This window comes from Macrobrachium rosenbergii, chromosome 3 (genome assembly GCF_040412425.1).
Source record: "Macrobrachium rosenbergii isolate ZJJX-2024 chromosome 3, ASM4041242v1, whole genome shotgun sequence".
NCBI lineage: Eukaryota > Metazoa > Arthropoda > Malacostraca > Decapoda > Palaemonidae > Macrobrachium > Macrobrachium rosenbergii.
In genome coordinates, this window is record NC_089743.1 from 57,079,704 (window position 1) to 57,107,323 (window position 27,620).

Genomic DNA, 27,620 nt, shown 5'->3' on the forward strand with positions numbered 1-27,620 from the left:
CACCAGGTCCTAAAAAACTTCCACTCTGCCTGGCAGAACTTGGTGGAAGAGACACGTCTACATTTGGCAATGGCTTCCGCTGCCGACTGCGAAAAACCTTTCACTCGGACAAGTCTACTGACAGTCAAAAGCCTGTCAGGGCCAGAGTGGACAGGCCTTGATGGAAAATCCTGCAGTTCGGTTGTCTGAGAAGACCTGAAATAGCAGGAAGCCTTGGAAAGTCTATGAGGAGATCCAGAGGGTCTGGGAACCATTCCTTCTGTGGCCAGAAGGGGGACACCAGAGTCATCCTCCTTACATTGCTGTGTGAGCAGAACTTCTTAAGAACTTCCCTTATCATTCCAAAGGGTGGAAAAGCGTAAAGGTTCAGATTCAACCAATCTTGAATCATCGCATCTTATGCACATGCGAGAGGGTCCGGAACAGGGGAGCAGAACGGAGGTATCTCCAAAGGTTGGAGCACATCCGATTGTCTAACGACCATTCTGTTGGAAGGATTTGATTCCGGTGGCTTAGTTTTGTCTGCCAGGACATTGCATTTGCCTTGGATAAACCTTGTGACTAATTGGGTTTGGTCCTGGTTTGCCCAGCACAACAGAACTCTTGCTATCTCATACAGGGAGAATGAGTGCGTTCCCCCTTAATGTGTTATGAAGGCCAAGGTTGTGGTGTTGTCTGCATGCACTGCAATTGTCTTGTTGCAGACTTCTGTTGCAAAATAACTGAGACCCAGGTGAACCGCTTTTAATTCTCGTAGGTTGATGTGGAGCTGTTTCTCCTTTGGGGACCAAATTCCCAAGATTTCTCGATTCCCAAGGAGAGCTCCCCAACCCAGATCCGACACGGAGAACAAGTGTAGGTCGGGGTTCACTGGGAGAAGAGATTTCCCCTCCAACAATCTTTCTTCTGACTTCGACCACCGCAAGTCCTCCATTATTTTTGCTGTGACAGGAAAGGAATGAAGATCTTGATGTACCTTCCGATCCCAGCAGGCTCTCAGGTATAACTGTAGTGCCTCATGTGCAGTCTCCCCAGCCTTACAAACTGTTCCAATGAAGCTAGTGTGCCTAAAAGACTCATCCACTGAGTTGCTATACATGAATGAAGGGTGAGAAACAAGTCCACCCTCCTTAAACAGTCCTCCACTCTCTTGGGGGACGGCGAAGCCTGAAAACTCCGACAGTCTATCAAACCCCCAAATAGAGAATTCTGAGTGAGAATTAGTTGAGATTTCTAGAGGTTCAATAAAAGTTCTAATTCTTGAGTCATGTGAATCGTCTTCTGTAAGTCCTCCATGCATTGATCCTTTGTGGGAGAACAAAGTAGCTAGTCATCTCAATAAAGTAGGATCTTTACCCCTGCTAGATGTAGCCAACCTGCTAGGGGAGCGAGTACTCTCATGAAAACTTGTGGGGCAGTCGAGAGGCCGAAACAAAGAGCTCAGAATTGATAAACTTGGTTCCTGAAGACAAACCTGAGGTATTTCCTTGAATCCTCGTGAATAGGAATATGAAAATATGCGTCCTGCATGCCTAGGGAGATCATCCAATGCCCTTGACAGATGGAAGCAAGAACCAATTGTGTTGTTTCCATTTTGAATTTTGTCTTCTCTATGAAAGCATTCAAAGCACTCACATCTAGCACCGGCTCCATCCCCCTGAAGACTTGGGCACTATGAAGAGTCGATTGTAAAACCTCATTGACTCAGAGTTCCTGACTAATTCTATGACCTTGCTGATAAGAGAGGAAACCTCCTCTGAGAGGGCCGAATGCCTCTCCGATCCTTTGGAGTAAGCCATCAAGGCAACAGAAGTGTTGGACAAGGAAGGCCTCTCCCTGAAGGGGATAGAATAACTCTCCTTGAGTACTCTGACTACCCACTGGTCCGCCCCTCTCGAACTCCATCGCTCCCAGAAGAGAAGGAGCCTCGCACCCACAGGGGCATGGAGGACTGAGGTCTCACTTGTGGGTTGAAGGTTTAGTTGATGACTTCTTGATGGCTCAGGGTGTGAACCTAACTGATCCTCTGGGCCTAGATTGAGATCTCTGTCTGCCCCCCCGAAAGGGCCTAGACAGCAGAGGAGAGGAAGTCCTGGTGGGTATTGCAGACCAATCCCTCTGTAGCTACATCGACTGTGTCAGAAGATCCTGGGTGGACTTCTTATGAAGGCTAGTTGTCTGTGGGAAAAGATGATGTTTGTCCAGCGAAGAAAATAAAAGCGCTGACTTTAGATGTAAAGGAAACACAAAGTTTCCTCTTCTTGAGCACGCCCATTGTGTATAACGAAGCAAACTGTCCCTGACTGTTTTGTCAGTGCAAGAGAGAAAACCCAGAAGTTCCGATGAGTAATCAGGTGGAAGCAATGGCTCTTGAACTTTCTTGGCGAGGGCACCTGAACACCAGTCCATAAACTTAAAACTTCAAAGTCTTAAAAAGACTTTTCAGGAGGTGGGCCATTTCTTGTGCCGAAAAGAAGACCTTCACTGATTGTAGTGCAGATCTACAGCCTGCATCAATGAGACCAGAGAAGTCCCCCTTGGAGGAGGCAGCTACTCCCAGGGAAGGAGCTTCTCCAGTAGCATAAGACATATAGCGAGACCTAGAAAGACGAGGAGGGACATTAAAGCAAGCCTTCCCCTGTTCCCTCTTCTTGGAAAACCAGTTCTCCACTTCACTAAAGGCCTTCTTGGATGAGGACGAGAAAACCAACCTGGGTAGTCCAGCAGTGTCCGAAGGCTGACTACTCACCATGAAAGACGAAGCTGGGGACGAAGGAGTTGCAGGCGAGAAGAATTCTGAGAAATTCTGAAGTAAAAACTTCAGAAGTGACGCGTAAGGAGTCGTTGGAGAATCTTGATCGAAATCCTCTTCTTCAGACGAAACCAGAGACAAGGGAGCATCGATGGAGGTGTTTTAGCAGTGGATGGTCCATGAAGAAGTTGCAGAATGTTATCCAATGTGCGCTGAAACGGAGCTAAAGCTGGATCCAAACTTGACAGATTGACAATTCGTTGCTGAACTGGACGAAGCTGGCACTTGTAGCTTAGAAGCCGACATCAAAACCCCTGAGGCACTGGTGGCAGGCGGAGGAGATGATGCCCTATGACGAGTTGGGGCTCTAAAGCGAGTGGAAGCATCAGGGAAATCAGGCACTATAGGGCGTTCGGGCGCTTCAGGCAGTTCGGGTGCTTCAGGCAGCTCAGCCGCTTCAGGAAGCTTGAGTGCTGCAGAAAGCTTAGCTGATTCAGGGCGATTAGTTGAAGGCAGGAGTTCAGGTAATATACGGCGCTTGGCCACTACTGGACGCTTAGACGAAGAACTTCATTGTACACTAGAAGCGGGGCGTTTGAAATCAGAAAGAAGACTCTTCTTAGACGAAAAGCAGTGACTAAAAGCTTGTTCCTGGCGTTCAGGAGAGGAGAAATGTTAAGGGGTATCCCACACACTGCAAGAGGTTTGAGGACTAAGAGGAGGCTCCCTCAACCTTTTGCTGGGAAGTCGAGGGGCTAGATCTTTGGAAGAAGAACGCCTCTTCAAGGTACATGACTCGTCGGGAAAACGCCATTGGCAGCTACGGTACAGCAAAGAATCTCCCGAACTAGACGAGAGCTGATGCGCGTCCGAGACAACTTTCCAGCGGTTGTCTCTAGACGCAACCTGGGATGCAACAGACCCCACTGACCTCCCTTGGGCTAATGGTATGCCTCCTCCCTGGTTCAGGGGAGTATGGCAGTGACCGATGCCTAGGAGAATCAGCGGGACAAACAGCCACCTCCTCCACTAACACTTCACTTTCACTTTTCTTATCAAACTTACCCATAAGGACATGCATCGATGCCCCTAATTGGGCCACTATACCTATCACCATATTAACTCTCTGTTCAAATTTATTTTCCATGCTGGTGAAGCAATCAGGCTTGGAAGTGTGAAAATTAGAAGCAGAAGTAGGTGGTCTAAGAGTATTTACTGATACAGGGGAAACAGGAATGATAGGAGATACAGCAGGAATAACCACATCATTAGATTTAGGAGTTGTCTAATTTCTCGCCGGCTTTAGCGGCTGCCTTCCTCTTGTGATCTCTCTCTAATTTATTCAAATGAGAAGTCAAGGTCTTCCATTTACATCTGTCCCAATCCCTGCATTCGTCGCATGTCAAATCAATGGTACAAACTTGCCCTCTGCAATTTGCGCACAGGGTATGAGAGTCATAGGTAATTTTCATCAACCGGGTATTGCAGCCTTTGCTGCAATACCAGAAACTGGAAGAGCTAGTATCTGACATACTAACTAGCTAAAAGTCATAATCAGTAACAAAAATCCAATCAAGAAAAAACAATGCCGAAAGGCTACCATACAAAGAATACTTCACAGGATGGGAAGAAAAAACAATTGTCAGTACCAAGCTGCTTAGTCAATACGATGTGTGGACGATACCAGCGGCAGAAACAAATTGGTCTGCTGGCTTAGTTGTTCCTCTCTCTTAACCCAAAAGTGGGAGGGGTCTTGTTACCTACACAAAACAAAAACAAAAAAATCGCTACCGAAAATTTCAAAATTTAAGCTGCCATTCGAGTAGAAACTCTTAGCTAAGTAATTACTGGGTAAGTTACTTATATAAAACTTTGATTTGAGACTGGCAATGGTGTTACGATTGGGAGCTCGGGAACCTGGAACAGGAGTACATGGAATAAAAGTAGCGGGGCTAAGAATAGAAGACGATACAGGAATCTTGGGAGAAAAGACAGAAATACCTTCTACAAGATCTGCTACTTCTACAGGATCTCAGTTGGCTTTATTTCCAGCCCTAATAGCTGCCTTTCTCTTCCTGTCTTTATCCACTTTGTCTTGATGAGACCAAAAAACTTTCCACGGTTTATCGTTCCAATCTCTATATTCTAAAAAAGTAGTTTTCCCATCACAAATTTGCCCTCTACACTTTACACACTTTGTGAGAGTCATAGCAAGACTTCGCTAACCTAGTCTTGCATCCTTCAGTGCAAAGCATAATACTCAAAGAGCTAGAGTCAGACATTCCTAAGTTTAACTAAGTCAGTCAAGGATAACTCATCTCCGATCGCTAGTATGAAAACAGAGTACTTCACCAAGACTCCGGGAAACTATCCAAAAAACGATGAAGTAGGCTGCCAAAACACCACTGATGTTACTCAGGAGCTGGTGGAAAATGAATTGAAGCTTTCTGCCTAGTTGTTCCTCACAGTCCCCGATAGTGGGCGGGGCATGTGCCTACACCGTAACAAATGCTAGTGCTACTGCAAATTTTGAATTTTTAGGCAGCTGTAGGGAGGAAGCTCATAGTTATGTAATTGCTTGGTAAGTCACCTACATAAAATGCCACTTTTGCTGTATCTCAACTCTCCATTAGTTTAAAAGTTGGCCTACTCCATTTCACCAGTTTTACAAGAAACGGTGTTATTGTAAATATTTATCGGAAATACAATGTTAAATGATTACTACCAACACTCACTTTAATGAGTTTAATAAAATAAATGGTTGAATGATGGCCATGTTGGCATTTTTTTCCATAGGGAGTATAGGGGACAGGTGAACAGTAAGTCGTATATTTACCATTAGACGTGAAGGTTTGCATTGTTTTCTAAGCCAATTATTATTGCTTTAAAGGTGTTCCATTTCAAGTTCTTGGACACTGAGAGGTGACTGGTACTTGCTGTATATTTGCTATTCACAAGCACTTATGGGAGTTTTTTTATTAATGTAATAATTACCCACATTGTTAACCCATTAATCAATTAAAATTTCATAATTTCTTATGGTAAATTACCCAGATTTCAGCCATCTTTTACAAAAGTTCCTTCAGTTCATCAATGGCTACCTCATGTGTAAGAAGTGTTAGGCTAACAGATATCTTAAGTGATATAACACGAATTATTACACATGTCAAACATCTCTTTACCCATCTGAATGTAAGATAAATTCTTCCACTGATAAAATTCTCCTCCACAAAAGCAACCTTAACTAAAAAAATAGTCAATTACTGGAACTGGAAATGAGTCAAAAGAAAATGTGTGCCTTCTAGCAGTGTATATCACAACCTGAATGTAAGACTGTGCTACATGCATATTCCCTACATTGGCAGGGGATGCTGCTTTTGCAGTCATGACCCAATGTGTAAGATTGGGTTGAAACATAAACTATAGTTCTGTACAGTATTTCACTTTTATGATTTATGGTGCTCTAGGGCAGGTTAGGGTGGTAGGTCAAAAGGGGGAGTATTGCATATATGACTATGATTTTTATAGCGCTCCAAGTCAGATGAGGTTGGGGGAGGGGGTTCCAGGCCAAATAAGCTCTTGACCACCTAAGTTAGATTAGGTTATGGAAGCATGGGTTAGGTTAAGATGCACGACAGAATTTTACCTAGCTCTCATGGCACCCTAGGTTAGGTTAGGCTAAGTGGAGAATGGTTCCAAGAAGGGCAAAGGCCCACGACCAAGAATTACCTGGTAATCTACGTTAAATTACTTAAGTTGTGATATATGTATTTCCTATCTTTCTAATGAGTGAATGCTACTTATTTTTGGTTTGCAGCCGCCAACCCAAGTTTTCAGTATGTTTTACTTTAAGCTATTACTCAAGTTTGGAGTTTTTATCATGTGATCTTAAATTTCCTTAACAAGGTTAGTATGAAACTCATGCTCATAAATTTAGGTACCAAAATTTGTTCTGATGAATGTTGTTACCTACTTTGACTTTTTTTCTAGGTTCTTTGTTCAAGTTAACACTTTCATGTGAGAGGAACTCCTGATCAGATTTCGCTTGCCTAAGCCTACTGTGGGTAAGCACGGATTACATATCAGGAACGTCTTCTCTTGGAACTGTGGGTCTGTGATAAAATGCTGAAACATGATGGGTTGCTTTTTTAAAAGTTTCAGAAAAACTTGGCTTCAGTTTGCAGTCATGGAACGTTAGGTTCAATTTTTTTCTTCTTCTGGGGTTTATTTTGACTGGATTGCTAAATTCTATGCCAAATTTGGTGCTCCTCACACAGATGCTCTTGTATTCCTTCAGGAACGAATTTTATCTAATTTTCTGCAATATCCAAAGCGCAATTCTTCCTTTAATTATAGGAACAGCGGCACTTATGGTACTGTAGTGCTACAAATGAAACTTACAAAGATGAAGAAAAGATGGTGATGTAATTTCTCAGTTAGCTAATTCAATGGTACCTTTTTGGAACTTTCTCACCTTCCACTAGAGAAGTTAATTTTGTTCATGAATCACTGATTAACCCTCTACAGTCTGACACCCATAGTTCTTTAACATCTGGGAAGACCCTCATCACTGAAGATATCAATCCTACTGATAGGCCTAGTTCCAATTCAGGTTAAGTTTATATGGAAAGTTTTCAAATCATTATCATGTAATAGGGTATGGACTTAGTGACTAGGTTAGGTTAGGTAACAACTTTACTAATTAATAGTAATAATTTGCAAGGTTCTAGGTTAGGTTAGGTGGAGGGTTCAAGGTGGTGAAGACCCCTAAACAGGAAAGGACTCAGTTTCTTGTTTTGGTTAGGTTATATCACTTGCTTTACTTACTTTATTCACTAATAAAACGAATGTCCGAAAGGTTCAACGTGCACATTAAGTCTACAGGTTATACGAATATGAAGTTGATACCTGTTTAATCTAGGCTACCGTTTGATTAAGCTGGGCTTGCCTAGTCCGAGATGTTAAGTATGCAATCATTCCTATTCCTAATGTAAGACGAGTAAATGATGTTCATGCTTAGCATAAGCTCAGCATTACGCAGTCATGCTTACCTCTGGGTTATCTGGCCCGAAATCTTTAGGTGGTTTGTGCCAGTGGGTCAAATTTTTGCTACTATTTAGAGCATCCAATACATTTTTTATGTCTGTTGGATCTTCTGATGCCATATCTGGGTGAACCTAAAATTCTTCGCGAAGTTCAGGATGGCTGCATTTAATTCGTCAATACACCTGCACTTGCTGCCTGGCGACTTGAAATGTAAACATTTGTGGGTTTCTTTCTTCTTCTTTGGAAGAGCTATTTGACAGGAGTCAAAGGACACGAGCGTGGAAAGAGTTAATGGTAATTACTAATTGTATTTCTTTCTCAACACGACAAAATTCTGATACTATGGGACACTAATATTCGACTCAAGTATTTTCTATAATATACTAATCACTGCTGTGTATTTTTTTTTTTAGAGGATTTTGGGATACTTCTGAGATGAAAGTCTATATGAATGAGTGTGGACTTCAACCAGAGACCTATATCTGGTCTCTGGTAGGAGTATGTGTGAAAAATATTCTGATAATAGTGAATCAACAAGGTACACGAAAACGCGTGCACTACGGATGGGTTAGTTGCAGTTGTGATTTTGCGACTTTTAGTTGTGATTTTGTGTTTTCCTTTGCTATTTGACCCATTGGCACTCTCTCTTGTGAGGTGAGTGACCACTGCTGTATGATCTTTTGTAAATGTTCTTTTGGTAGCCTCCCGTAGTTATTTTCTACCTTTTTGTGGCTTTTATTACAGTGGGTACAGTTGTCTATGGACTACCTCTAAATGATTTATGATCCATTGGCATTACTGGTGAAGTCTTCGAGTTTTGAAAGACTACTTGCATGACAGAAAATACCGTGTACAAAGTGGAAACTCATATTCATCTTATGAAACATCTCCCATGGGAGTTAGTACCGATCAGTGCTTCTTTACGTGGTGCACTATAGGTAGTACTAAAGGGTTTTTGTAGCATCCCTTCGGCCTCTAGCTGAACCCAGTTTTTAACTGTTTACTTTACCTCTGTTCCTGTTTGCTTCTTTCATTCTTGCTGTCCAGCCTTTCTAACGATTACATTTTAGTGCAACTGTGGATGTTTTCGCCCAGTTCCACCTTTATATCCTTGGACTTCAACTCTTTTCTTTTCTGGATCTTTTCATTTTGCTGTCCAACCACAACAACTCCCTCTTTTCATTTTCTTAAGCTCTGAATGGCCGAAAATGCCTTGGTGCTTGGCTTTACACCCTAAATTTCGTAGATCAGTCAATCTTTTGAAACATTAGAAAGAGTATCCCCAATGATGTTTGTTATGCTTAGTCTTATTTCATACATGCGCGATTGGATTGTAAAATTTCCTACGGAGACATGACGTAAAGATCAAGCTACTTGTAGATGACACCCTATCATACTTCTCCATAAAGTTGTTACAAATTTTAAGGAAAGTGGCTGAGACACGGGAGAAAGGGAAGCAGGCTCCCACAAGATGATCGATTTGTAAAAGTTTAGTCACTAATGACGGCAGGACTCTGCCTACAAAACACACGTCAGATGCAAATACTAGTTTTTCGACCATCTATATGTTCGTATGTACTGTCTTGCTAGCATAGATATGTTGAATTTCTACCACTTTGTATCAGTCCTATGAAGACAGATTAGCAATAAAGCCAGCACCGGTCAGGATTTGCAATTGATTTCCATTTCTTCCCTGTTGTCTTTGATATGTAAAAATTACGTATCAAATGTGATTGTAATAATTAAACGGACTAGCCTGAAAAAATACACACACACACACACACACACACACACACACACACACACACACATATATATATATATATATATATATATATATATATATATATATATATATATATATATATATATATATATATATATATATTGTCACGATGCGTACCAAGTACCTGGTTATTACACAACTAATCTCAAAATTCAAAAATTTGCCTCACTTCAGCCAGATACCTGAACTCTCATAACAATAGGAATTACGACTGAGTACTCTAAAGGTAACAGTGATCCCTTAAAAAACTTATTACTCACTTGAAAAAATCAAACTAAGTTTATCAGAATATGTGTGAGGTATCAACAATTAAACAAGAAATATTCTAGAGTAATAGGGCATCACTCCATCAAATAACTTTAACTGTTTCCCTGGTCTTAACTCACTTTAGCAAAACTAAAAGAACAAAATATGTTTATCACTTTGCCTTATGCACACACGATTAATCCCATTCACTGGTGATCAATAAATGAAACACTGTTTTTCTAAAAAATATTAAATACAAGAATTTATTTTTAAATTCAAAATTTTTAATTAGAATTAACAATCTGAAAAATTTACTATTACTTGAAAACAACACAAAACTTAATTAATTCTTGAATCAAATTATGAAACAAAACTAATTCACAAAACTTTATTTATCAGGAATTTAAATTAATCAAGAAAAATTTAAACTATCAAGAATTATCATACTCAAGATTTGAACAGAAAATCTTAATAAATGAAAAATTAAATCAAGTATGCAATGTTAAGTTACCAAGAAATATTTAAAATGCTATGTAAATAAATGTTACATCACAAATATAAAAAAAATGTGAATATATGAAGAGATTGCAAACAGAAAAACACACAAGAATACACATTAGATTTATCAATAATAATTTTACTAAGGCAAAATTTCCCTAACTTATTATACCATGATATTAATAAGTAAAATTCACGTTACCTTACAGAAGCTTGTGAAAACCTCTGTAAAATCCCTTTGCAGCTGCGCTGATTTCACTAAACACACTTTTTTTTTACCAGGCACCACTACAAATTAAATAATTTTACTAAATTCAGATCTCAAAAGTTAATAGTAATATCAGTGACCACAAATATACTATGTTAAAAGTAATCTCTTTTTAAGAACGAGAGAGAGGGAACCAAACTGATCGGTCTCAAGAATAAGAATCAAGAGATTTTTGGGATTCCAGTAAAAATTCAACAATCACATTAATTAAGGCATTTTGGTTACAAGATACCAAAAGAGAAATTTCTAGAAGGAAGGTGACGTCATCCCAGCAAAACATTTTGAACGCAGTTGGAACACGTTACTTTCTCTGAAAGGGGCGTACTGATCAGAGCCATGTATGTAACATTGTGAAATCACTCGTACTCTTTTCGTACAGGAGGAATCTTTTACAGAAATCTTTACTCGATCGAAACAGACTGCAATCAGCTAATTATAATTGACGTGTTTTATAAACAAGACGAAAAACTGAGTTGATTTCCTGAACGAATCAGCAATTGTTTATTCGAACCTGTCATCGCGTAACTCAAAACAAAGCGCTCTCTCTTATCTCAACTGATGACAATTGAAATGAGACAAGTTCTCACTAGGACACACATGTTCCTTATACTACGCTTTTATCAAGAAAGATATTATTCATTCTAAATTAAGTTAGTAAGTTATTTAAATCATTAGTTTTTTGAGATCTGTTATGATATTTCAATAATTATTATTATTACACATAATACATGATGAATAAGAGTAAATATATCAAAATATCGCATGATATACATATTACAAGGCAACATCATGAAAAAATATATATATATACATACACGCAGACACACACACACACACACACACACACACACACACACACACACACACACACACACACATATATATATATATATATATATATATATATATATATATATATATATATATATATATATATGATTAAAAGGCCTTTTAAAACCAGCTTAGCCCCAAAAAACGTATATGCAAAGATGCCAAATGACAGCAATTTTACTCTTCGAACGATTATGCTCAAATAATTTTTTATCAACTTGTTTTTATTAAATTTACATTAATAAGCAAACTGGCGATAATTTTGGACAGTAAATAATAAACAGATTGTCGAATATGATGTGTTCGTCACTTTTCTGGAGTGTTCAGCATGAAGGAGTTTTTCTATTTTATTATTAGAAATAAATCTTCTGTTGTTTATCGTGTGTCTGTATTTTACTTTGTTCATTTAATGATACCCTTCTCGACGGAATCTTTTTCACGAAAAAGCTTAGGTATTACTGGCTCACATTGGCATGATCTATTCTACTGGTATCATTGCGGAGAGAATATCCTGTTTTTAATATAATGGATATAATTTGTACAGGCCTCTGTAAATTTGAATGACCAAAAGTCTCTTTTTTATCTCGAATTATTATTTTTGTCAATATGCACATCTTTATTGTCTACATTTACGTTAATAGTTATCAAGTAACACGAAAAGTCACAGTCATCATTTAGGCTACTTGTAAATTTTTTACCAGTTCACCTTTACAGTCTCTTCTGGACAAGTCTAGTGTATTACTACAATTCTTGACGTTGGTTTATTTATGTGGTTAAGATGCCCGTAACGAAATCTTTTATTCCTCTAGTTCCGCTGTCATCGAGCATCTTACTTGAAGAATTTGATAGTCATCTGTTTCGTTGGCAGATGATGTTCCTTTGTATTCAGTGGTCTGCACACCACTACCATGCTTATTTTCTTTGTCTTGTTAGACATCTGTAAGTCATTTTACCCGGATGGTCCATATTTATATTCGCTTATTTTACTTTTAATTTTCTGGTTGTTCTGGGGTAATCACTCCTACTACCCCGCCAGTTTTTCTAACCCTTCGTTTAGGATAAAATTCATGTGCAATCGATCCTGTCAATTATATATGATCTTATGATCTCTCTTTCAAGTTGTTGCTCAGCCATGATTCTGTTAATATTAATAAATCGACCTGATATAATATTTACTTTCTCTCCATGGTCAGTTGCATGTGTTTATTCGTACTTCTTTGTATTTCTATTACGATCTATTCGGTTATGTGTAAACCTTGGCTAAGCATACATTTTATATCATTAGGTGAAGTCTTTTAACCAGTGGCCTTTCCTTCACTGTAGGGATTCAGTTTGTTTTGGACATTTGTGCTGCCAATGCCCAAATTTCTGATGTTTAAAGCATTGTGTTAGATATTATTCGTCATAAACACTGCAACGCTCACCGAGTGGGTTATAGCTTGCCATCGCGTATTCTTGTGTTCCTCATCTGTTGTGAATATTTTAGGTTGTGTTTCTCAGACCTCTGGTACTAGATTTTAGCTTTGAAAACGATGAATAATTTTCTTCTTTTGCCATACGTTTTAGCGTCGGGTTATTATCTTTTAATATTCGGCGATATTCTCCTCTTCGTCAGCTTGGACATTTGCTATCAAGATCTTCAGGGTCTGTTTTTCTCTTTAACAGCTGCAGGGTTTGTTACTTCACTTTATTCTGACCGTGTTTTTAGTAGCTTGTGTCATTTTTTGAGGTTAGAAAACTTCACGAGTAAGCGTCTGCAATTTGCTTCTTTTTACACTACTAGAACTTCATGAATAGCAAATATGTTTATATTCTTTCTGTTTAGGAGCTTTCGTTGAAGGATCAGTTGTTCTTTTTTCAGTGGTTCTCAACCAGGGGGAATTCCCCCCAGGGGGGAATTTCAGACTGGGGCGGGGGGAATTGTGACCAAGGATTTTTAGTATTATATCCACACTATTTGGAGTGCATCTTTTGAGGCAGACAATTTTGGAGGGGTTGGGGGAGATGACATTCTGACACATGGTGAAAGGGTGCACGAGCAAAAAAGGCTGAGAACCACTATTAACTAAAGTAGGCTTTTTAACTTTATTTTCTCTGCATAGCTCTTTTTGCGGATCTGGAACCATATTTCCCATTTGTTCACCCATGGTAATTCTTTCCATTCATCACTGTGGACTTCTCTATCATCGCGCTGATTTTATTCATCGCTCTTGAGAAAGAAACCGCTGCTTCATCATCTTCTTTTGCGGCCATTAGATCCATTATACCTTACCTTCTTGCACCTACAGTGATCTTTTATTTTACATGTTTATATTATTTTTTAGTCTTAAATATTATTGTTGCTGTTCAGTCACAGCGTCGTGGTACCAGTGGTTACATATTTCTCAGTCAGTCCGAGTCCAGAGATTGCTAATTTATATCTGGAGTACTTTGAACCTGCGATACTAAAGCCAGTACACCCATAGTCATGATTTAGTTGAAATATGTAGATGATATTTTAACCTTCATGAAGCCCATTTTGTGCGATTCGAATTGATTTTAATCCAAATTAGATAACTTAGTACCAAGCAGCAAATCGAAATAGAATACAAAAGGACAATATTATTTTTATTTTTTAAATGTATTAGTCATGAGAGACACTGGAATATATAGATTTACTGCCTACACAAAATTCTTTTTTCATTATCCTATATTTACATTTTCAGTTACCATATTTCAGTTCCATTTATCGTAACGAGCGCTTAGAATTTGCTCTTCAGAATATTCAGACAAAGAATTTCATTTGACTCGTAAACAACTTTGATCTTGAAAATACTCCCAACACGTGACTGAGATAGCGATAAATCCAACCAAATTTTCTATCGTGCCAACGAAATAAGCTTATACTATAAGACAGACAGTCAAAGATGAAATCAATATCACGTACCTTTTGTTTTTAGCCATCCGAACACAATTGATATAGCCGTGGTTAACGTTGGACAAAAACAGAATTACAAAGACACTGATGTATATAAAATCCTATGTCTCGACTGTCATCAATCGTACACAAGTGTCATCGGTAAACCTCTTTCTCAGAGAGTAATTCGATGTAAACGTTCGCTCAGATATGGACACCAAAATATGGCTATCTTTAATCACATAAATGACCTGAATCATTTTGTCGACGGAAATCTGTCATTTATTGTTTTCAAGACCAGCTGCCGGGTCAAAGATCAAATGATAGACTCGAACATACGAAGACAATGAATATCTCCCAAGGACCTTAGAATTCCGATGCTATCGACATTTTCCACAGCGGTTTCCTAATCTTGACCCTCTGGCCTGTCTTCAGGTAGATCCTTCAAGTTTATTAACCTGCATCTGTTGTGAGATTCAAGACGACAGGTCTGGGTATGACTGATTTATTTTGTTGTTTTAGATTTAGCTGGCCTTGTGCCAGCACGGGCTCTTGCTCCTAGAGCAGCCCGTAATGATTTATTTTGTTGTTTTAGATTTAGCTGGCCTTGTGCCAGCACGGGCTCTTGCTCCTAGAGCAGCCCGTAATGATTTATTTTTCGGAAGCCAGGTAGACATCGAGGAATGCGGACGGAAAGGTGGTCACCGACCTGCGGATCCCATGTCACGCATTTGGGCAAGAATCTGTGTTTGTTAGATGACATATAAATGAGAATAATTCGTGTTATAATAAACGTACAAAAGTGGTTAAATACATTGGCAGAAAGGCCGGACAATAATACGTATGGAGAGATATATAAAAATATGAAATAATAACGGGTAATATACATGACGCGATTAATGCAGATATAAAGAGGCGCTTGACGCCTTTACACTGTAGGTACATAATTCCTTTGTAGATTTTATTCCACTACCTGTCCAAAGAAGGAAACAACAGTTTCTAAAAAAGGAAAACAGTTATTCTTTACTACATTTCTGTACGTTTGTGAGCATCTTTATTAACACACGCACACACACATATTAATATACATGTATGTATGTATGTATGCATATATAAATAAATAAATGAATATATATAAATATATATATATATATATATATATATATATATATATATGTGTATGTGTGTGTGTGTGTGTGTGTGTGTGTGTATGTATGTATGTATGTATGTATGTATGTATGTATGTATGTATGTATGTATGTATGTATGTATGTATATAGGGATGGAAGAACAAGGTGGGCACATCATTATGTGACAGAGGTGACTGCAAGTGCTTCAAATATTATAATAAGCAGACAGATTATTTTTATTTCTTCAGAGTAAAATTAATCATAGGGTTTTTGCAGGACATTCAGGGCCTTATACAGTATGAATGTTAGCATCTTGCTTGAATATTATTCCAGGAATCATTTTGATGAAAGTTAAACAAAACCCAATAATTGGCGTTTGTTCTCGGAATAAGTTGACATCAAGTGCAAAACTGGAAAACACCTCATGATGATTTCTAAGTACCTGTAGAATTCCGGCATGTGTGTCTAATTTCAATACACATAAAAATGTATTGAGAAAATTAGCATTAGGTTGGGCTAATTAAGTTCTCATTCAACTAAAAAAGGTGCAGTTTAGGTTGGTTATGTTTTGCAGTGAACGATAATTTTATTACCGAATTTACTTTTAATCGCGAATGGTACAGCGCAATGATATGTAATAAGTTTTACTGATAAATTCATGTTTTGATTCATGACCACCGTCTGCGTCTCTGCATTGGGGTTAGTAGCGGTAATGGGTCGAGGGGAAAGTTAAGAGTCAAGTGTGTGCAGTCTCCAATATCTAATCACCGTCGGGGGTAATGCCGTCAGTGCTCCACACACTGTGCACTGTGAGCATCACTTAAAGTTCTTTGAAGCGTCCTTTCGGGCCCCTGGCTGCAACCGCTTTCATTCCTTTCGCTATACCTCCGTTCTTATTCTCTTTCTTCCGTCTTACTTTCCACCCTCAACTAACAATTGTTTCAACATTATTTTCAGCGACGACTGACCTCATAGGTCCCAGCGCTTGCCCTTACGCCAGATTTTATATTCAGATTCCAATTCCAATATGTTATGATTGCTTCTACGTAACTACCACCCTAATTTAATGATTCTGAAGGAGGATATGAAGTGATGGTTCATGAATGCAAGCTTTGTGTAAGATTTTCAGTGATAGAACATTTTTGGAAAGCAAAGTTTGATGGTTACTTTTAATTTTTCAAATGATGTTGAATATTTTTTCCATTAATGCACTGGGAATTTTAATAGAAAATAGACAACTTTGCTCGAAAAGTGCCATTTTTATGCTTGTCTTACCAGAGCATTTTGGATATGTTCATTAATAGTCATGAGGTATATGGACATAGAAGTGGTAATGAAAAATATGAATGAAGCAGCTTCAAACATTGTGTACTTGTACCAAATTTTCATGTAGTCATTGGCATAACCGAAAAGAGAACTCAGTTGGGGTTGATGGTAAGCGTGAAGTATTTATGCATTAAACCGTATACTGTAATGCGTTACTTGGGAAAAGCATAAATCATCCAGCGAAAATTAAAACTGGGATAGAAAGGAGGGTGCAAATTAACACGAAATGCCATTGGTATATATATATATATATATGTATATATACCGTATATATATGTATTTATGTATGTATACGTGTATTACTGAACGGGGAGGGTGAGTTAACTACGACAATCTTGAATATGAAGAGTATTGCTCAAATATATATGGTTCCAAATTGCATTTTATTATTACACACACATGTAAATATATATATATATATATATATATATATATATATATATATATATATATATATATATATATATATAGATATATATATATATATATATATATTGAAAGAAGGTGTCCTACTAGTTTCCAGCAAGTATCTATGGAGTAAAACTGTTAGCCCCTCACTCTGCCCCAACGTCGTTTAATTTCGCTAATCGATCGACCATCGTTATAGCGAATGTGTATTTACAGTATGTACTGTATACACATACATACATACATACACATATATATAAATATATATATATATATATATATATATATATATATATAAATTTATATATAGGGTGAATTCGCTTTCTAGAAATTATGTCTTGGTCAATCTTCAGCATGTATGAGAGACAGCGCTAGTTACGCTCACCCATTGAAGCAAAAGAATGGAGAGAGGGGGTGGGGGTTTACTTTGGTCTCTTGGTTGGTGATGTCATGACTAATGGTATAAGAGTTTCCGGCTATCGTGTTTTATTTGGTCTCTTTCGCACATTAATTTATCTGTTACTAAAATTGATTTGATCCATACGAAAGAAAGAGAAACTGCATGAGCACCCAAATTCCTTTTTCAGTCTTTCCTGACGGCGCACCATCAGAAACTTATAAGAGTTTCTTAAGCAAAACAAATTTCTTATTAAAGAAAATGAATTTCTCTTATTCTAATGTAATGCCTGTCTTTGCGTGGGATCAAGTGCATTATCAGACTTGTACGAAAATTAACGTTTACAAAAGAAAAATTTTAATAATAAATCGCGTGGTTGTGAGGCTGAGTGAGGCAGAGATTTCAATGACAGTTGCGTAATATTATCTGAATAAATTCAATTGATAATTGAAATTTAATCTAAGGTCGAATGAGTGTTTTTATAATAGATGGCAACATGTAAGTGTAGAATGCTGTCCTGTCAGCTTTTTTTTTTGTGTGATGGAACCGTGGAGAAAAATAGTAAAACAATTCCGAGTATCAGCAACTAATAAAAGGCACCGCCCCGTGCTGTTTTTAGCTAAAACCTCTCAGTCGGCTTCTATTTACTTCATATCAGCCTGCATAAGCTGATAACAGCGATAACTAACGTTTCTTCCAGCAGATGTTACCCTCCCAAGTGACGTCATGGGGTATTTAGTAACACCTTTGGAACACTAGTGAGAATAGCGACCATTGGCAACTCAATCCCAAATCAGCTGTGTAGTCTGTGTTTACATCGCGTGGTGTCAGTTGGTGTTGAACCGTGAGTGTAAAGAGAACATTTGTCGTTGTGTGTAAAACCGCTGGAATATCCTTTTACTTGACTTTCTCAAATTTTGTGTGACTCAGGGAATGTATAGTGTTTACAGTTCTTCAGACAAAGAATTGTATTTGACAAGGTAAGGCAAATCACTTAAAGTTCTTCCCCGAATCCTTCTCTTTTAAGGAGCGTGATGTTTGGTTTATAAGGAGTTCGAGTTAGGCATGAAGGACGGATAGCCTAGGTTGGCTACCTGTTGCTGCATTTGACATGCTGCTTAGCACTTCACGTTAGGCTATTACTCCGTTTGAAGGAGAATGAAAGTGTAAAATATTTTTATTTATTAGATTGATTTGTTGTTGAACTAGTTTTCAGCGGTACTAGTTCAGTTCATTTAATCATTTTGAATTTGCTGGTATCTACTAATGAGTAGCCTTTGCCAACATTTTGCTGCTATGTGACTGAATTGCAATTTATCTGAAAGGGCGTGGCTGGTGGTTGTGATCGCTTCCTATAGGTCTATCTGATTTAATTACAATAAGTCGGACGTGGGGAGGGTTTAAACTGTTCAGCAAGCCAGTGCTATGATTGGCGTTTCTAGTTGACCTAGGGTAACTGTTTTAGTAAAATAACCCCAAGAGCAATGTTCTCGTCTAGAGAAGGACACTGCTGTCGCGGTTAAGGTTACACCGGATTAATTGCTGATTAAAATAATCAAAACACATTGTAGGTTAGGACTTGTTCATCATAAACTTACTTGCGACAAGGCTAGTTAGGCGTTACATTGCTGCCTATTTTCTAGGCTTTGACAGTTTTTCTTCAGACAGATTGCAATGACGGTAGCGGTAAAACCCTAGGCCTTGCAATATTCTTTTAGAATCATCAGTTTCCATATGTAAGTTTGTTATCCAAAAACTACCGCAGTGTTTATTTGATCATACAACGATGCGTTAAGCCGACGCTCCCCACTAACAACTCGAGGCAGGCGGTCCAGCAATATTACAAAAAAAAAAAGAAGAAAAAATTAGAGTAGCTCCTTGACCCATCGGTGTTGTTCCCACCGACCGTCTTATCGTTGATGGAATTTTCATTTTGATCTTTGTCTTTTGTTTCTTTAATTGATAACTATTGATATTCACTTGTAAGCGCCTAAGGACTGGTATAACGTGGTTCTCCAGTGTAAACGTGTAGTTAACCTGTATATTGCCTGTTAATGAACAATGTCAGCTACACAATCTCAGTAATGACGACGATAGTAGAAGCCATCCATCTTTATTTATGTTTCTTCTCCAGAATTAAAAAAGAATTGTTGCATGACTCATGAAATTAGAATAAGTTAAGAAACTCATATTAACAGCTACTGAATGAACTGTAATGAATATTGACGCCTAACGGAATACAATAAATTAGGCTGTAGTATGCCTTTTGTTTTGCAGTGTTGGAGCTGAACGATAATAGACTAGTAAAATGCGCTTCCTGCCCCTAAGTGCTCTCTCTCTCTCTCTCTCTCTCTCTCTCTCTCTCTCTCTCTCTCCAATGTTTACGTAGCGTTTTACAACTTTAAGTACTTCAGGCTGACTGAGAACAGTAATAAATGCCATGTGAGATGCTCGGTATTGATGCAGGGCGAGACAATTGATTTTATAATTCAGGATCCACGTAATTGCCAATTGTCTTTTGGAAAGATAAAGGGTTAGGATTCAAGTCATTCAAATGAGTTATACTGCTTTACTTGATGTACGGTACAATAACATTCAAATATTAATTATTTGCAAATAGATTTTTTACTTTGTTGGAAAAGATACATCGTATGATGTAATTGCTCCACGTTATTAGCAAAGCATTCCCAAAGGAAGTAGCCTATAGTATGGAGTTATACTGGTGGATTTTAAGTACATTGGCAACTAGCAAACAGTTCACGGTAAGTACCGTCAGAAATATTTTTGATTGATCCAAATTTCGATTCTCGTTTAGGCTACTACTGCGTCCTTCCGCCAAAGAGTTGCCCTAATTATGTCTGGAGGTTTATGAACACTATATTATATATATATATATATATATATATATATATATATATATATATATATATATATATACAGTATATATATATATATATATATGTGTGTGTGTGTGTGTGTATGTGTATCACATCTTGGTTTATTTTTGAAGCCCCTCTGCCCTTACAGTCAGAACTTCCTTTATGATCTGTAACCAGACCATCGTGGTTTCTTTGATCTATATTTGCCCATGCTCCTACGCGCTTATCGTATTTTAATGGTTATGTTTCCCCATGACTGAATGTTCAAAAGACAGCATACTAATTTCTAGTTGTTCTTCATTGCAAGTTGTATTGTTCATTTTTGCTTTTGTTATGATTTGTCTGCGGTGTGTTAACCTAGGAGAGTTTACACATTGTCTCATTTGAATAAAAAACCATCAACGTGTAATCTTTCCCCAAACTTTGGACACAGATTCTATGGTACATTTATCCTGCTTTGTCCAAATTTCTGGCATTTAAGCAGTATACAACGTGGTATCTGTAATTGATCTATCAATGTTTCATCAGGAGTTTAAATTTGCATAGGTCTTGCAAAAACGAATTATGTCCAAAAATTGCAAATCTTCGAGTGGAGCGAACGTTTGTTATTTACTAGATGTAGGCTATACGGGTAGCTATCCAAAATTTATGTATTTGACTTTCCCGATACCCTCTTTTGCATCACTGTGCGGTAGAACTATGCTGGTCTAAGAAGTATGCTGGTGCAAGTTAATGACTTTTTAGGTTGTTTAGAAACTACCCCTCCACGACGGCTGTGAGGTTCACTTGGGCTAGTCCAGACGAAGGTTTGCGAGTTTTGCGTTAATCGGTGCGGTAACAAAGACGCATGCCAAGTTGACCTTCTTTGAAAGGGAGGGATTCTTTGGGTACTCAAAGCAATTAGCCTTGCAAGGTCTTAGCATATCTCCGCATCTTACATAGTATTTTGGTAAATTTTACTAATGAAACCGTTTTACTGGTTCGCTAAAACTCGGTTGAATTTAAATTTCGCCTTTTACCCATTAAAAATAATTTCTAGTATGCGAAGTCGTATTTCGTGTGTGAATGTTACAAAAACTTCCAGTCAGTCTAGCTATTGAAATCAAGTTAGATGGGTTAAACATGACATCTAAGCGCTGTGTATAAGCCTAACTTCCACGAATCACATATCTTACTTTTGGGAATCCCATGTTGCGATATTGAACACAAACAACATGCCTTTAATGCTGATAAGTACTTTTGTTTTCTTCCTCATTTTGCGTTAAAGGGAAATTATGAACCTGGTTTTATTAGGCTTTTTTTTATGTAGTGAATCGGAGTTTACGTCGTTCGAGTATATGATCGAAAATTCTGTGGTCTGATCTCTCGTGCAAGATTAAAATCATGTGTTAAGTTTTCATTTGTTGTCTGTTGACGTACATCGCATGATAAGTGTTTTTCCGTCCCTCTTAGACTGTTATTTCTCGGCGAGAGCTGAACGCTCTCAGCACTTTTGCGGCTGCTAATGCTGCTGCAGTACTAGTATAAGTAAAGTTTTAAGGGACAGCTTGACCTAAACGAGACTGGGGAATGTGTATGGTGATGTACAGTAGGGCCTGTACCGAATGATGTGCCACTGCAATGAGAAAACTTCTGGAATAAATGTAATTAGAGGTTGTTCTTTTATAAATCACACAATTGTAATTCACCAGTTGGGTAGGTGTATAATACTGAGGACAAATGACCGAAAAGTGTATGGGAAAAGGAATTAGTCTTGCCGGCGAGTGTAAGTCAAATCTGTTTAAATGAAGCTTACTTTGCATGTGGGAGTGATGATGTCGTTTCCGGATGGTCTCTCTCTCTCTCTCTCTCTCTCTCTCTCTCTCTCTCTCTCTCTCTCTCTCTCTCTCTCTCTGAAGGATAGGGTAATTGGAAAGAATCTGAAAGACGCATACATGGATAGAATTGACAGAGATTATAGATCATTGAGAACTCTTGATAATTAGTCTCTTACATCGGGATTTAGCCTTTGTAGATAGCTAGTGATCCAACATTATACTGAAACTAAATGTCATATTAACTTGGATCATTTTTGAAATATGAATTCATAAAAACTTGATCTATTCATTGATATTAATTTAACATGTTCGGTTTACAATGCGAATGCGTTAACGACGTTAGATTCATTCCAGTCCTTCCTGGTTAACTTGTCTTTGAGTGGATATGACAAGGCTACCCTTTATATAAAGCCTGACGATTGGTCCTAACGAATATTGCTTTAATAATTGGATACTGGTAATTAAGAGCCTGATCCATGACGTATGGAGCTCAGTAGTCGATATGTATGGGTTGTGATGTTAATGAGTATTTATGTATGATTGGTAAGTTACCACATATGTAAGCTGGATCAGTGTGTTGATGTGTTTTGGCTAAATGCAGATAGTTTTGTAAGTTAACAAGGGCATGATGGGTTGCAGGATTGGTAGATGGAATGTATCAAAACTTTACGCATTGTACACTTAGTCTATGTCTTGTTGTCAGGCTACAATTAAGTTCTTTTGTAGTTACAAAATATTTTTGTCTGCAAACATATTGCTCTAGGGTGTTCTTTTACACAAAATACACGTATACTGCGTAGAATTACATGTGTACGATGTAAAATATGTGTAGTGGATGTGCACTATGTAAAATATATGTAGTGGATGGATGGAATATGAGATTTAGGCCTAAGGCCAATCGCTATGACCTACGGGAATAGCCAATTTATAATGAAATATGTACCGTTTGTGTTAAACGCTCACTGCACTCACAAGCGCTGGCGGGAACACCTGAATATAGGCTATGTGTACATGTAGGCTACATATGTATATACATACTGTATATTCACTCGTATATACATACATATATATATGCATATATAATTGTATATATATACAGTATATATATATATATATATATATATATATATATATATATATATATATATATATATATATATTTATATTGTTTCAAGAGAGAGAGAGAGAGAGAGAGAGAGAGAGAGAGAGAGAGAGAGAGAGAGAGTTTTAGGAAGGAAGATGCTTTCAGTAGAAATAGTTAGGGATAACGGTGGGGATGACATATAGCCTATATATATGTATATATATATATATATATATTTATATCTATATTTATATATATAAATCTATAGCTATATATATTGTATATATATACATATATATATATATATATATATTTATATCTATATTTATATATATATATATATATATATATATATATATATATATATATATATATATATAAATCTATAAATATATATATTATATATATATATATATATATATATATATATATATATATATATATATATTTATTTATTTATATATATATAGCCTGTATACTCCAGTGTGGAATATCAACGAAAACAAAAGCACTGCTTCATTGCGGAGTGAATAAGACCATGGCTGCACGAGAGTAGGCTATCGCTGGTCTTCAGCTCTAGGAAATCCAAGAATTGCGAGAAGCTGAGACCGGCGTAGTTTGAATTCTGAAGAGGCGTGTAAGCCTATCAGTATAAAATGTGACGGATGTAAAGTGGCTGTAGATTCCTGGGACATTCTTTACAGCCAGGAAAATTTAAGGATGAGCGTTCTCTCTCTCTCTCTCTCTCTCTCTCTCTCTCTCTCTCTCTCTCTCTCTCTCTCTCTCTCTCTCTCTCCCATATATACAGTACACACGTATGTATATATATATATATATATATATATATATATATATATATATGAAAACTAATTTAGTTTATATGGTATTTTGTCCTTAGTGTTTATGCAGATAATTTTGTTTTTATTTAATTATTTTAATTTCAGTTTGTTTCCCGTGAACCTGTGAGATACATATAATATATATATATATATATATATATATATATATATATATATGCATTGATTTAAATTTTGTCTTCATTAGGCTAGTTCTTGAAAATGTTATAGGCGTAATAGCAACACTGGTATTCTGCGTCGGTATTTTATCCATCTGGTACCATTGGCCCTAGGCCTCCTACACACACACACACACACACACACACACACACACACACACACACACACACACATTGTTTCTTGTTTCCCATATGCAATTTTTTCTAGGTTTGTAAGCTACATAGTGCCGTTCTGTAGTTCTGTATTATTAAAGGGACTTGAAGGTAGGCTAAATGACTTTTGGTATATTTCACACTAAATATAAGTTTTGTGAACCTTTCCTAGGACACATCGGGTAAACTCATTAATTGCCTTCAGAAGATGGGTTGATTTAATGTTCAGAAGAAAAGATGCCTTAAACTATAGTCGGTACGTTCCTCTTTCAATGCCTACAGCCCCTATGTGATGAGACAATGACCAATTCACCAATTCTGTCACTTTAGGGTCGCTTCCTTTCTAGGCTAAACGGTTTACCATTCGACTAGGCTAATGGTTGTAGGCTTAGGCCTTTATTTTATTTAGGTAACTGCAAGAAAACAGATTTAGTGTGAGGTATAGAGAGAATATGTGAAAGTGGTCGCTGGGGTTTTGGTTTATTACAAAGGTGGATGTGTAGCGTTCTTTCTCCTTGGTAAGTTTTATATATTTTTCTAAACGGAACATTGCTGCATTGTTAGATTGTACACATCTAATTTACCCCACAGTCTGTAATGTATTTGACCCATCGTCAGAAGGTAATGAGTCTACCTGACGTGTACAAAGAAAACAGTACAAAACTTATCTATCAGAAGATTTGGAAGTTACTGGTATAAATAGCGGCGCCCTCAAATTGGGTGGCTCATTTTTTATATCCTAATTTTTAATGATGTACTGTACATACAACATTTTAGATGGATTATATATATATATATATATATATATATATATATATATATATATATATATATATATATGTATGTATGTATGTATGTATGTATGTATGTATGTATGTATGTATGTATGTATGTATGTATGTACAATATGTATGTATGTAGGTTATCTTTTTTAATCCCCACGAAGATTTAGGCCTGTAGTGACGTAGTGACAGTTGTATCCAAAAAGTGCGAGGAAATCCAGAGGTCATTATGGCCGTTAAAAAAATACTTAAATATATTTGAAATAGGCCTAGTGACCAGTAGGTCTCTCTCTCTCTCTCTCTCTCTCTCTCTCTCTCTCTCTCTCTCTCTCTCTCTCTCTCTCAGTATATATGTGTGTATATATATATATTTATTATATATATATATATATTTATTAAACGTCACTCACAAGTATTTTTCGTGGACTGGCAACAGGTACCATAGTTGTCTGGGGCTTATGTTATTTGGCTAGCCTAGTTACATGATTGTTTGTCTATAAAAATAGAGTAATACTTGTAGTTTATGCTAAGTTTGGTGCTGTTATTCTCTCCCCCAAAATCCAAGATGAAGTTAACGCTAGCCATAACTAAGAGTAGGAGTGGATCAGCAAAGCTAAATCTTTATTGATTAGCCAATGTCTCACTGTGTGCTAGCTCCTCGTTGGGCGAGCGGGTTCCGTTCTCAGCTACCACTCTGTTGGCTGCGAGTTCGAATCTCCGACCGGCCAGTGAAGAATAAGAGGAATTTATTTCTGGTGATAGAAATGCATTTCTCGCTATAATGTGGTTTGGTTTCCACAATAAGCTGTAGGTCCCGTTGCTAGGTAACCAGTTGGTTCTTAGCCACGTAAAATAAATCTAATCCTTCGGGCCAGCCCTAGGAGAGCTGTTAATCAGCTCAGTGGTCTGGTTAAACTAAGGTATACTTAACTTTTTCTCACTGCGTGCTGCTCCATAATTCTCCTCTCGTACATAGTCAACACTACTTATGGTTCTGAATATTTTTTAAACAATATGTTGCCCTTCACTTAAAAAATGTTTTTCATGGTAGCCTACTTGATCTAAATATGTGTTGGAACGTTGATGCTTATATTACTAAATAGCAACTTGAACACTTGTTACCAGAAAATTTGATATCGTTCCTAATATTTCTCATATCTACAGAAGAGGTGGTAGTAGTGCTCAGTGTTTGAAATCTTTTGTTCTGTTTGATAATTTCGAAAACTGGGCCTTGTAAAACAACCATGTAGGAGCGATAGTTCTCAAGAGGACCTCCCAGGCAAGAGTATAATGTGATGCGGAAAAAGCCACAACGCTATACTTTCAATTTTCTGCAAATATGCCCCTGGTTGAGTGTTAGTCCACCTGTGTCAAGACACTTTAAAGGCAGCTAAGCGCAATTATGTCGAAAATTATGAAACCTTTGTAGATTTTGCTCGTAAACTTAGTGACTTCACTATTGTGGTTTTGTTGTTGCTCCTATTCCTGGTTAATTTGCTTTCATTTGCCACCTCGCGCGAGAATTTCGTGATAGGAGTTGCGGGAGATATTATGCTCCTCAGAATGTATTGGCACAGATCCTTGCAAAATGCACTTCGTTTTATGTTAACATTACTTTCCTTCTACTCTTATAAATAAGTGAATTGATATGTAAGAAATTTTGCTTATAATTCGTTTTACATTTTTAAGGTCTTTTTTGCGTTCATTTAACCCAAATTATATGATTGTTATTGTGATTAGCCCATGACTGATTTAATTGTTAGAGGTTGCCTGTGATATCCCGTGTTTTTAAAACCCGACAGAAATTGCGATTTGCTGTTTTGTTGTTATCTGAACCTGAATTTATTTTTAACTAGGTTTCCGCCGGAATTAATGCAATTACGAGCATGTAGCGGTACACGGTGGTAACCAGCGCAAAATCGCGACAGTTTATTAAATGCTTACACCAGGTATGTCTTCAAGTAAGCATGATGAAATCCGCTCTAGTGCCATTTCCTTTAGAGCTATTATGTAACCTCCGGTTTGATGTGGTTCACTGGGTTAAATGGTACCAGATTAACCAGGCATTCAAATTTTCGTAAATGGTTTATTTTTTGTTACGTAATTATTTCAAAGCCTTATAGGGTTATGTGTCTTGCTTTCAATAACGTGTAGGCTACACTTGATTCATTATGGTGAAAACAGTTAATGGTGTGATAGGATTAGTTACAGTAATCTGATGTCCTCGGGAGGTTGGTCGCAGCTTGGATAAATACTGTTTCGTCGTTCTAAGTGCAGTAGGTTACAGTTTCCAGTAATGTAATGTA

At 37.4% G+C, this 27,620-nt stretch overlaps 2 protein-coding genes across 2 annotated transcripts in view; one reads left to right on the forward strand and one right to left on the reverse strand.

Annotated features, from left to right (window-relative positions):
- The window catches only part of Gle1 (nucleoporin GLE1), a 68,040-nt gene extending 60,000 nt beyond the window's left edge, over nt 1-8,040 (reverse strand). Inside the window, exon 1 of the mRNA XM_067133419.1 lies at nt 7,804-8,040. Coding sequence (XP_066989520.1) covers nt 7,804-7,917 — 114 coding nt within the window. The 5' untranslated portion in view covers nt 7,918-8,040. The remainder of the gene's footprint in view (nt 1-7,803) is intronic.
- Nucleotides 8,041-18,387: 10,347 nt separating this feature from the next.
- The window catches only part of LOC136855938 (uncharacterized), a 684,984-nt gene continuing 675,751 nt past the window's right edge, over nt 18,388-27,620 (forward strand). The window contains exon 1 of the mRNA XM_067133453.1: nt 18,388-18,564. The gene's annotated coding sequence lies outside the window, so the exon portion shown is untranslated. The remainder of the gene's footprint in view (nt 18,565-27,620) is intronic.